Here is an 11,909-nt window from a genome sequence, read left to right as displayed (position 1 = left end):
TACTTATTTCTGTGATGAAAAGCCTATAAGGAGCACCTCTAAAGGAATTCCCTTCAGAGTCAACTGCAGAGCCACCCAAGGAAATCTGTCTGTCTTTCCTAAGGCTGACTTTGGGCTGTTATACAAGCTCCAGCATTTTCCAGTAGGCTCGCCCATCTTGCTCTGTGGACCTTTTTCAGAATGACTTTGGGTTGTTTCCAATAATTAAATCCACAGTGTCAGTGAGCCCTGATATGTTTAGAGAACAGTTAGAGTGGGGGCCTTCTGGTGACCTTGCATGTGAGTGTTTGGTTTGAGTGGATTGGAAAAGTCGTGGCAGTCCCTTTGATTTGTCCACCATCTGGTCTACCCTTGACTTCCAGTGTCATTTGTGTGTTTAAAATGGAGGGTGTTTTCGACCAGGAGGAAGAGTTTCAAACCATGAGTTTCAGTTTGTTTCTTTTCAAATTCTAAAACAGATTTGCCAAAAGATAGAGGATAGATGACTACTAATGTAATGTATGGATTTTTCCTGATATTTCTGATTATAAAAAGAGGTTTGGTTCATTATAGAATATTTGGGGAAAATATGGCAAAAAGTGAGGAGTGCTGGGAGCTGCCTGCCTCCTGTGTAGGGGCCTCAGATCAGGGCCTGCCTCTCCCTTTCCACTTGCATCAGCTCTCAGACCCAGGCCCTGTCTAACTTGAGTGTGTAAATCATCCTTTCTTCCCAGAAACCTCTGGGCGAAAGGAACCAAGCAGGCTGCCAGGCTGGGGCCTGGCTCACGCTGCCTGTGGAGACAGCTGTCAGTCCCTTCCCTTCACTCGCGTGGCTCCAGGCAGAGGGTGTCGCAGGGTGCTCAGAGAGCCAGCAGGAGGGCCCGGGGCCTCTTCCTGATCTACCAGGGTAGAGACCTCAGTTCTCAATCTCTCAGAGTTAGGGAACAAGAAGAAAGTTCCCTGGAGAGTCAGGTGCTCAAACCCAGAGGGTCGACAAGCCTGTCTGATTTAGGGCAGGAGTCTGTGTGTGGCCGGGCGAGGGGGCCAGAGTGAGGTAGGAAGGGGTAACATCCACCACTTTCCCGTGACAGACTGTCCAGCACATACTCGTTTTACTTCACCTCATTCCTACAGTGCCAGGAAGCACCTGTGCACCTGCCTTTGTCACAGGTGAGAAAGTGAGGAAGCACCTGTGCACCTGCCTTTGTCACAGGTGAGACGATGAGGAGCAGCTGCCGAGGCAGAGCCACACCTACACCAAGTCTTCGCCCCTCCAGGGTCCACGCTCTTAGTCACTGCCTTGAGCAGTGGCCTGTCCTCTCCTTGCAGGGTGTCTGTGGGCAGCTAACCCCCCAGGAGGGTTAACACAGACACAGGGACATTGGTAGGCTGTCTGTTCAGAAGAAGCCAGCTGGAAGTGGGGGTTACTCAACTGCAGCAAGGCTAGGCCTTTCCTTGCTGGGTCCCGCTTGTCAGAAAGTCACCATCTTTTCCCCCGGGCGTGAGTCACTCCAGGCTTTCTCCTGTGGGCAATGCTTGACCCTGTCCTTTCTGCTTCTCAACCCTCCCTGACCTTCATCAGCCAGTTCCTGAGCAGCAGATGACCTTCAAAGATGAAATAGGACATTCCTAACCTAGAGGAGGGTGAGGCCCACCCACCAAGAGCCCCATCTGTCTGCCAGGCAGGGGTCCTGGCCCGTGGGGTTCGGGAGAATAGTATGTGGAGCATCTTGGTTTGGAGGAGCTCTTGCCTCCTTGCTTCAGAATGGATTCAGGGACAGGGGGCGGCGGGCCAGGTAGCAGTCTTCTTAGATCTTCTGCTCATGGTTTGGACTTAGGTGAGTAAAAACCTCCACGGGGGTCTCCCCGTGGCCAAGTGGTTAAGTTTGCGTGCTCCGCTTCGGCAGCCCAGGGTTCACAGTTTCGGGTCCTGGGTGCGGACATGGCACCACTCATCAAGCCACGCTGTGGTGGCATCCCACAAAGAAGAACTAGAAGGACCTACAATTAGAATAATACAACTATGTACTGGGGCCCTGGGGAGGAAAAAAAAAAAAAGAAGATTGGCAACAGATGTTAGCTCAGGGCCAATCTTCCTCACCAAAAAGCATACCTTAAAAAAAAAAAAAAGGGATAACTAAAATGTCGAGTTAAAAAAAAACCCCAAACCTCTCTGTGCCTTGGCTTCCTTAGCAGGTGAAAGGAGGCTGGAGGCGCTTCAGCCTCCCCCTCTTCTCCCCTGATGCTCACTGCTACACATCGAGGCATTAATGCAGTGGGAACTGGTCATCAAAGTTGCCTGGACCCCTCTTTACCTCCGCAGAGTGAACAAGGAGGTGTCCTCATCACACTTGCTAAGGGGAAGCCTGAGCTTCCGGGCCCGCTAAGCCTTTGCCTCCTGTTCTGCTGCTGAGTGCACGCCAGTGCCCCCAGAGTCACCCCTTTCTCTGACACACTTGGTGACTTGGCCCTCGAGGCCTGCTCAGCCAGCAGCTTGGGGTGGGGCCAGCAGAGTAGGAGTAGTAGCGGCTGTAGGAAGTCCTTTTCTTATGTTCTCATTTGGCTGCAGAACATTCCTGGGGAAGACGGTGCTGTCTCCACTGCACAGGAGTGAGCCCAAGCTTGGAGGGACTGATTTAGTCCAGGGCACATGGCGACTGTGGTGAGAGCTGGGGCTGCCCGGGCACAGTTGCCTCAGGGAGCAGCTGCCTGGATGTCCCACAGCTGCCTTCTCACGGGGACTGGCAGCATCTCTTCAGTAAGCTGAGGTCTCAGGGCAGGAGGGGCCCAGGCACTGCCCCACCTGAGAGCACCCCTGGGTTCGTGACCCTGGGTTCTAGCCTGGTAGGTGTCATGCTTTCTTGGCCTGCTGTCTCTGTCTCCATGTTTCCTGAAGCCTCCTGGCCTCCCCGCTCCCGGTTTCTGAGACACCCGGCAGCAGTTTCTTGGTTCCTGAAGACCCTTTGTGTCCCTCCTTCCAGGCTCTGTGACAATCACAATGGGAAGCAAAGGAAGGTTCGTCCTGCTCGGGCTCCTGCTCATCCTGGCTGTCCTTTGCCGTTCAGGTGAGTGGGCCAGAGGGCTGTGGATCGGGACCATCTAGGCCACCTCGCCCACAAACTTCCTTTTTTTCAGGCCTCAGGAAGACTGAGCTGATGCCTCAGGCCTGGCTTTGGCTCTGTGCTTCCAGTGTTACAGGTGCAGTTAGCTGACAGCTCCTTCCTGAGTTACAGCCCATCCTGGGTCAAAGAGCTGCTTTTCAGGGTGAGGAGGGCACACTCGGCAGCTTGAGTTTCACCTCACTCACCACAAGCTGCTGGACTCTCCCTGAATGCTGTCTGTAGAGTGCTGAGCTCAGTACTTCTGCCTGGGGCTCTCCATTGTGCTGACAAGGATGCTGATGACCACAGGCGTAGCGGCAGAAGCTGGTGCTTACAGCTTTTATGCGCCGATCGCCATCCTAAGCATCTCACGTGTATTTACTTATTTAATCCTCACATCAACCCTAAAGAGTAGGTACTCTTTTTTTATTACCATGTTGCAAATGATGAGACCAAGCCCCAAAGAAATTAAATAACTTGTCAAATATCACACAGAAGTGGTCCAGTTGGAATCTGAACCCAGACAGCCCGTCCCTGGTGTCTGCTCTTAACTCCTTCCCTGGGCTCCTCTTGGCCCCCGAGGGAGCTGTGTGTTCCTGAGTGTCACCTCTGCAGAACACGAGCACCCATGTGACTTGCCAAGTGTCATTTTCTGCCTGTGTCATGTTGGTGCTATGAATTTTTATTTTGTGGGGAGACAAAAGGAAGGAGCAAAGCAATGAGCAATAAAAAAGATAGCTGCCATGTGGAGCACGTCTTCTGCATTAGTAGCTGCCACGTAATTGAATGCTTATTATGTGCTAGGGAAACCCCACCTTATTTAATCCTTCCAGCCATCGCAGGAGGGGTCAGTGCTATTATGCCCATTTTATAGTTGAGGAAACTGGAAGAAAGAAACTAGACCAAGGACACATTTGAATACCCTCTCCCTTTCCGAGAAAAAAGAGAAGGTGGGCTCCCCACCCGCCCCATCTCTGCTGATTCTGGCCAGTCGGCTGAAATGTGGGTCACCTATGTTACGACGCGGCTTTGCTGTCTCAGTGCTTCGACCCAGAGAGTTTCCTGCCATTAGTGTAGCCTGTTTCTACTCAATTCCTGGCGGTCTGCATCTGTTTACGGAGCAGGCTTGAGTTTGGGTTCATCAGCTGTTCTGTGACCAGTCTCGGGTGCACTTCAGCCCTTCCTCAGAGAGTCAGAGTGTGAAGCAGATCCCCTCCACCCTGGCTTAGTAGCTAGAAAAACAACAGTCACTGCTGACTTCTTGCTTGCCCCTGACCTGGATCCCCCCACAACTGGTGCTGTTTCCTTCTCTTTCCCATTCGGGACGATTGGAAGAACGCCATGGTTAAGCCAAGCTTGGGTTTCAGAACTGGCAGCCTGGGTTGCCATCCAAGCTCCCTCCCTTAGTAGTTCTGTGACTTTGGACAAGTTAGTTAATGTCTTCATCTTAGTTTTCTCTTGAAAAATGGGGATGGAGACCATGAGCCTACCTCTTGAAACAAGTCTATGAAGACTGAAAGCCTAGCACAGAGATGCACAGATATGGGGACACTGAATGAACCTGCGAGCTATGGCTGTTTCTGCCCCACAGAAGTTCAAGACGTGACCTTTGGTTCCTCTGTCTAAAGATTTGTCAAGACGCCAAATGAGCTCCGGCTCCAGCCAGGAGAAAATGCACTCCTGTGGCAACCTTTCCAAAGGGCCTCACAGACAGCCAGGCTGGAACAGCACCCCCTCTTCCGTGCTCTCCTCTCACGCATGTGTACACACATCTGGAGCAGGGACGAGGCTGTAGAATTTGCCTCTTTGTCCCTTCTTATTCTGGCTCCCCTCTCACGCAGACATGGCAAATGCTGGCAGGAGGAGAAGAGGCAGGGGCCAACCGAGCCCTGTCCCCAGGGAGGGGCTGACTCCGGCTCTGTGTTTGCAGCACTGTGGGTGTCTTTGGGAGAGTCACTGCACCTCTCCGGGCGTCTGCCTTGTCCTTTGTCTGCAGGGTAGGATTTTGGACTGATGTCTCAAGGGTTCGTCTATTAATCACGACCTGTAATGAGACTGTGTGCATTTTGCCTTTGGAAATGCCTTTTCACAGAGATGGGCACTGCCAAACACTGATCACTGGCCCATGAGAATGTGATTTAATAGAGAATATTCATTGCTGGGAAGGCATTGGTAGGATTCTGTTAGATTATCCTCTTGATAGTTTCCTTTTCATGCATCATTACATTGCAGATTAATCACTTCCAGGTGAAGGTAGAGAAAGCTTTTTGAAATATGGAAGTTACCTTTGCACTTGCACCGGGGCCCAAAAAATACCACAGGAACTGTAGTTTGAGCTTGGAAAATGTATCTGCTGTCGATGTATGTGGAAACGGCCACATGCTGTGCAGTACAGGCTCCTGCCCCCTGCTCATGGAGATGGTGGGCTTTCCTCCACTGCCAGGAGGGCGAGTCAGTGCTGTCTAGCAGGTCCTGACGGGCGTTCTTGCTGATTCTAGGTCACAGCCTGGAGTGCTACTCATGTATCAATCCAGTTATATCCTGCGATATCAACATGACTTGTTCATATAATTTCGACGCATGTATCTTGGTCAAAGCCGGTAAGAGCCTCCCCCTTGCCTCCCCTCTAAGTTTAACGGGATGGTGAGAGCCTGGGAAAAGATGCATGACCCTCTCATTCTCAGTGGACTTGTAGTTAATAAGTCAGAGCTACCATTTCATAGCACTGGTTGCACGTGGCACTAAGCGTTTGCCATGCATTTTTAACTTCACACTTCCCACCTACAATTTAGGGTAATCTTTTATTCTCGTTTGATAAATGAGGAAACTTGAGGTTCAGATTAAGCAAGAGACTAAGGTCAAGTAACCAACTCAGGGTCTTACGTGGGAATCCGTCTAATTCCAATGCTTGTGCTCGCTCCAGCTGCGCTGGCTCCCTCGCAGACTTCTGAGCACCTGAGCTTGTGGCTGGGAGGCAGGGATGAAGAAAGGAGGCGATTATGATGATGACAGAAGCCTGTTCAGCTATCACAAAGGACTTCATTTATACCTGTGTCTTATCCCGGGGGTACTCAATGCAGACAGAATCCTGAGGGGACTCGAGCTGAGGTCAAAGGGCAAGCAGGCAGGAAGGGGCCTGGAGGGAAAGGCGTTCCTGGGAGAGGCAACAGCAGGTTCCCGGCGCTCATGGCCTGGGTGGGGGGGGACACGCTAACATCGTCATGTTCTGTCGGATCTGCTTTTTCCAAATTGGTTAGACTGTGGAATCTCCATCTCCATAAATCCCATTAAAATAGGATTTAGGAAATGGTGGACAGAGGAGAGAAACCAGCGAAGCCTTGCCCTCGTCTTGCTGGGTGTGGCTCTGGATGGAATCCACGTGTGGGAATGATGCTGGTGAGCGAGGCTGTTTCAGGACCTCCTCAGTGGATGTGGTAAAACCCCAGACTTACAGCTCTAGCAGATAAAACTAAGAACACCCTTGAAGATATTTCACTCTAGTACCCTCTCCCACAAGCTCTCCCATATCAACAAACGAATGCTGAACATACAGGCAAGTGCATAAAGGCTTGGGAGACCCACAGGCTCCAAACAACCTGAGCGAAAGGAGGAGAAGGTTAATTTCCCCAGAAAGGAGAAATCCCTCAATAAGTAAGGACAAACTAGAGTTATCCTGTCTAAAAAATAGTAGTGTCTGATAATTTGATATAAATTCCTAGAATGCAGCTGAAATTCCAAGCCCTACATTTGAGATCCTTGATCCTGTGGGGACAGTTCCTCTGCCACAACTAGAGGACCACATTAATGTGTTGTTAATGCAGAAAGTGTAGTGAGGCTCCAGAGAGAATGTTGTCACGCTCTCCACAAATATTTGAGCACCAATTACATGTGAGCACAGAGCCCTGGTTCCTAACCTCGCTCATCTGCGTCTCTTGGACCCCCACTACAAAAAGTATAGTTTCCAAATGAGAGAATAGAGGCGATAACACGTGTTGAAGAAGTATTAGATGAGCAATTAGGAGCTCTGCGCTCTGGGCTCTGTCCTGCCACCAGTAGGTTCTTTCTGCCTGTTTTTATTTATGAAGTGTCTGTGTTGGATGGTAGCGATGGGGAGAGGGAAAGAGGGAAGGAGACTAGAGCCAAAATCATTTTTTCCGGCTCTCAAATCCCATTGTTTCTATCAGAATTATTAAACTTTTATTTTAATTTGTTCCAACTTTACTGAAGTATAATTGACTAATAAAAAGCGTATCTATTTAAAGAGTATAGCATGATGATTTGATACACATACATTCTGAACTGATTACCATAATCACTCTAATTAACATCTCCATCACCTCACATAGTTACCTTTTTTAATGTGATAGGAACACTTGAGATCTACTCTCTCAGCAAATTTTAAGTATACAATACAGCATTTTTAGCTATAGTCACCAAGCTGTACATTACGTCCCCAGAACTTACTTATTCATCTTATAAGGAATTATTAAGTTTTAAAAACGATTAATGCAAACAAGAAGACACCCCTATTAGAATGACCAAAATCCAAAACACCGACACCACCAAATGCTGACAAGGATGCAAAGCAACAAGAGTTCTCATTCACTGCTGGTGGGAACGCAAAACGGTGCAGTTTGGCAGTTTCCTAAAAAACTAAACACACTCTAACCATACATCCAGTGATTATGCTCCTTGGTATTTATCCAAATGAGTTGAAAACTTATGTCCACACAAAAACCACCCAGATGTTTACAGCAGCTTTATTCATAACTGCCAAAACTTGGAAGCAACCAAGACGTCCTTCAGTAGGTGAACGGATGGATAAACTGTGGAACATCGACAATGGACTAAAAGGAAATGAGCTATCAAGCCATGAAAAGACAGGGCAACCTTGAATACCTATTACTAAGTGAAAGGAACCAGTCTGAAAAGGCTACATACTGTATCATTCCAACTATATGACACTGTGGAAAAGGCACAACTATGGAGACAGTAAGAAGGTCAGTGGTTCAGGGGCTGAGGGAGGAGGGATGCGTAGACGGGGCACAGGCTTTTAGGGCAGTGCAACTCCTCTGTGTGAGGTTGTAATGGTGCATACATGTGTGAAACCCCATAAAATGTTCAACACCTAGAGTGAACCCCAGTGTAAACCATGGGCTTTGGGGGATGATGATGAATCCGTGTAGACTCATCACTTGTAGGAAATGTTCCACACTGGTGAATAAAATCTATTTTTTAAAAAGGAAATATGAATTTTAAATATTTTTCTTATTCTCATGAATATAAGTCCCGAAACTTCAGCTAGACATGTGAAAACAGCAGTTTTTAAAATACAGACACTCTGACCTTACAGTCAGGCAGATATTAACAGAGCATCTCAGTCCCCCTCCAGCTCTGATGGACCTCGCCTGGGAGAGGCAGGGCACACTGTCATAATCATGAGTCAGGGGCCAGGCACTGCCTCAGAGAAATCATTTAACTACTCTGGCCACATTTTCCCCCTGGTTGTTGAATGGGAATAGCCATCTCTTGGAGCCAGTGGAGCAGTTAGAGGAGAAAATGGATGTGATAGTGCTGGGCAGATTACACCTGGAAGAGAGACAGGGGGTATGTGTTAATTCAGCCACTATTTACTGGCCTGCTGGCCAGGTCCTGGAAGTACACAGCATGTACCTAGAATCTGGCAGAAGCCTCTGATGACAGTGCCAAGCGATCATTGCTGTCATGGCCCTCTGGATAAGGGGCACACTTACGGCTGCCTAGGACTGTTGGGGACTGTTGCTTGGTCAAGGTAGACTCAAGCCAAACCTTCAGAGAGAGTGGGGAGGATGTGCCAAGCAGAGAGAGAAGCTCCAACATTCCAGCGACTGTTTGGGGGGTTCTGATAGCAGCCTTGATGGGACGCTCACCATCATATGGTTGATATGCAAATAAGATGATTCAGGTAAAGCGCTTGGCTCACTGCAGGACACAGAGTAAGTGACTAATTAGAAGCAATTATTAATAAATTACTCTCTGCTCTCCCCAAGCTGTTAGGCTTCCATAATTAAAATTCTGGTAGCTTTAATGCCTTCCTGATTCCAATGCCTGATTAGTTAGCATTACACGAAGCAGGAACTCGTCCTATTCCCCAGCAATCCTCTGTACAGTAGGAGAAGCATCCACTGAAATACTCGTGACCAAGCAAGTAGAGCCATGGGAACACTCTCTCTGACCTCTGCCACTGGACTGAACTTCGGTAAAACCCGGTGCAAACACCTATCCCCTCGAAGTGGGTGGGAGGGGTAAACCTGCAGTTAGGAACTTACAAGTTCTGTTCCAAGCTATACATGAAATTGAATAAATTAGTTATAAACCTTAAATAAGAAAATAGGCATCTGTATTTTTCTCTTTCCAGCACAGAAAATAAGAAAATCATTCCAGGGTAAGGACATACCTTCTCTATTTTTAAACCTCGAGCATCTAGCATGCAATCTTGGCACATGGATAGTTATTTTTAGAGGGAAAATCTACCATAACTCCTCTCTCTCAACTAACATTTTCTTTTTAACTTAATATAATTTTTCTAAATATTAAAAAACAACTATAAGATACTTGGCATATATGTTTTGGGCCTTTATTTTCCTATGTGTGCAAAAACTGGGGCCATAATGGCATGTTCTTTTGGAAACTTTTCCTGTGTTACTAATTAGTCCAATGATTTTTTTTCTTTTTTTGAGTGAGGAAGATTGGTTCTGACCTTATATCTATTGCCGATCTTCCTCTTTTTGCTTGAGGAAGATTGTCCCTGAGCTAACAGCTGTGCCAATCTTCTTCTGAGTTCTATGTGTGACACCTGCCACAGCATGGCTTCATGAGTGGTGTGTAGGTCCACACCCAGGATCCAAACCTGTGAACCCCAGGCTGCCGAAGCGGAGGGTGCAAACTTAGCCACTCTGCCACTGGGCTGGGCCTAGTCCAGTGACTTTTAAATGAAGTTTAAAATATTTTAAAAATAAATGTATCTGATGGCTTTTTAAAAAATCTCAATCCATGCAGAAATGTATAAATGGAAAATAGTCCTCTGAGAAGGTGACACTGTTAAATTACTTGGGAATCTTTCCAGAGAAAACGAATGCACTTACCACACACATACTAATCACCCCTTTTTCCCTCTTCTCTCCCCCCTTCCCCTCTGGTAACCACCAATCCAACCTCTGTCTCTATGTGTTTGTTTGTTGTTTTTATCTTCTACTTATGAGTGAGATCATATGGTATATGACTTTCTCCCTCTGACTTATTTCACTCAGCATAATACCCTCAAGGTCCATCCATGTTGTCACAAATGGCTGGATTTCATCATTTCTCATGGCTGAGTAGTATTGCATTGTGTATAAATACCACGTCTTCTTTATCCGTTTGTCCCTTCTTGGGCACCTAGGTTGCTTCCAAGTCTTGGCTATTGTGAATAATACGGCAATGAACACAGGGGTGCATATATATATTTACGCATTTGTGTTTTCATGTTCTTTGGATAAATACCCAGCAGCGGAATAGCTGGATTGCATGATAGTTCTATTCTTAATTTTCTGAGGAAACTCCATACTGTTTTCCAAAGCGGCTGCACCAGTTTGCACTCCCACCAGCAGTGTACTAGGGTTCCCTTCTCTCCACATCCTCTCCAACACTTCTTGTTTCCTGTCGTGTTAATTATAGTTGTCTTGTTAATTGTAGTTTTGATTTGTGATTCCCTGATAATTAGTGATGCTGAACATCTTTTCATGTGCCTTTTGGCCATCTGTATATCTTCTTTGGAGAAGTGTCTGTTCAGATCTTTTACCCATTTTTTAATTGGGTTGTTAGTTTTTTTGTTGTTGAGATGTATGAGTTCTTTATATATTTTGGATATTAACCACTTATCAGATATATGGTTTGAAAATATCTTCTCCCAATTGTTTAGGTTGTCTTTTCATTTTGTTGATGGTTTTCCTTTGCTGTGCAGAAGCTTTTTAGTTTGATGTAGTCCCATTTGTTCATTTTTTTCTTTTCTTTCCCTTGCCTGGTCAGACATGGTACTTGAAAATATGCTGCTAAGACCGATGTCAAAGAGCATACTGCCTATGTTTTCTTCTAGACGGTTCATGGTTTCAGGTCTTACATTCAAATCCTTAACACATTTTGAGTTAATTTTTGTGTATGGCATGAGATAATGGTCTACTTCATTCCTTTGCTTGTGGCTGTCCAGTTTTTCCAACACCATTTATTGAAGAGACTTTCCTTTCTCCATTTTATGTTCTTGGCTCCTTTGTCGAAAATTAGCTGTCCATAGATGTGTGGATTTATTTCTCGGCTCTCAATTCTGTTCCATTGATCTATGTGTCTGTTTTTGTACCAGTACCATGCTGTTTTGATTACTATGGCTTTGTAGTATATTTTGAAATCAGGGAGTACGATACCTCCAACTTCTTATTTTTTGTTACAATTGTTAATGGGATCATATTCTTAATTTCTCTTTCTGCTACTTCGTGGTTGGTGTATAGAAACACAACTGATTTTCGTATGTTGAGTTTGTATCTTGCAACTTTACGGTATTCATTTATTATTTATAAAAGTTCTTCAGTGAAGGGGCTGGCCCCGTGGCCGAGTGGTTAAGTTCGCGCGCTCCGCTGCAGGCGGCCCAGTGTTTCGACGGTTCGAATCCTGGGCGCGGACATGGCACTGCTCGTCAGACCACGCTGAGGCAGCGTCCCACATGCCACAACTAGAGGAACCCACAACGAAGAATACACAACTATGTACCGGGGGGCTTTGGGGAGAAAAAGGAAAAAATAAAATCTTAAAAAAAAAAAA

The 11,909-nt window shown here is 46.7% G+C and overlaps 1 protein-coding gene across 1 annotated transcript in view; it reads left to right on the top strand.

The window, feature by feature from the left end:
- Positions 1-2,977: 2,977 nt before the first annotated feature.
- The window catches only part of CD59 (CD59 molecule (CD59 blood group)), a 14,310-nt gene continuing 5,378 nt past the window's right edge, over positions 2,978-11,909 (top strand). The window contains exons 1-2 of the mRNA XM_046643106.1: positions 2,978-3,044; positions 5,579-5,680. Coding sequence (XP_046499062.1) covers positions 2,978-3,044; positions 5,579-5,680 — 169 coding nt within the window. The remainder of the gene's footprint in view (positions 3,045-5,578; positions 5,681-11,909) is intronic.

The sequence above is a fragment of the Equus quagga genome, chromosome 17, assembly GCF_021613505.1.
Source record: "Equus quagga isolate Etosha38 chromosome 17, UCLA_HA_Equagga_1.0, whole genome shotgun sequence".
Classification (NCBI taxonomy): domain Eukaryota; kingdom Metazoa; phylum Chordata; class Mammalia; order Perissodactyla; family Equidae; genus Equus; species Equus quagga.
Note: the sequence above shows the minus strand (reverse complement) of the source record. Positions and strands in the feature narration are given on the sequence as shown.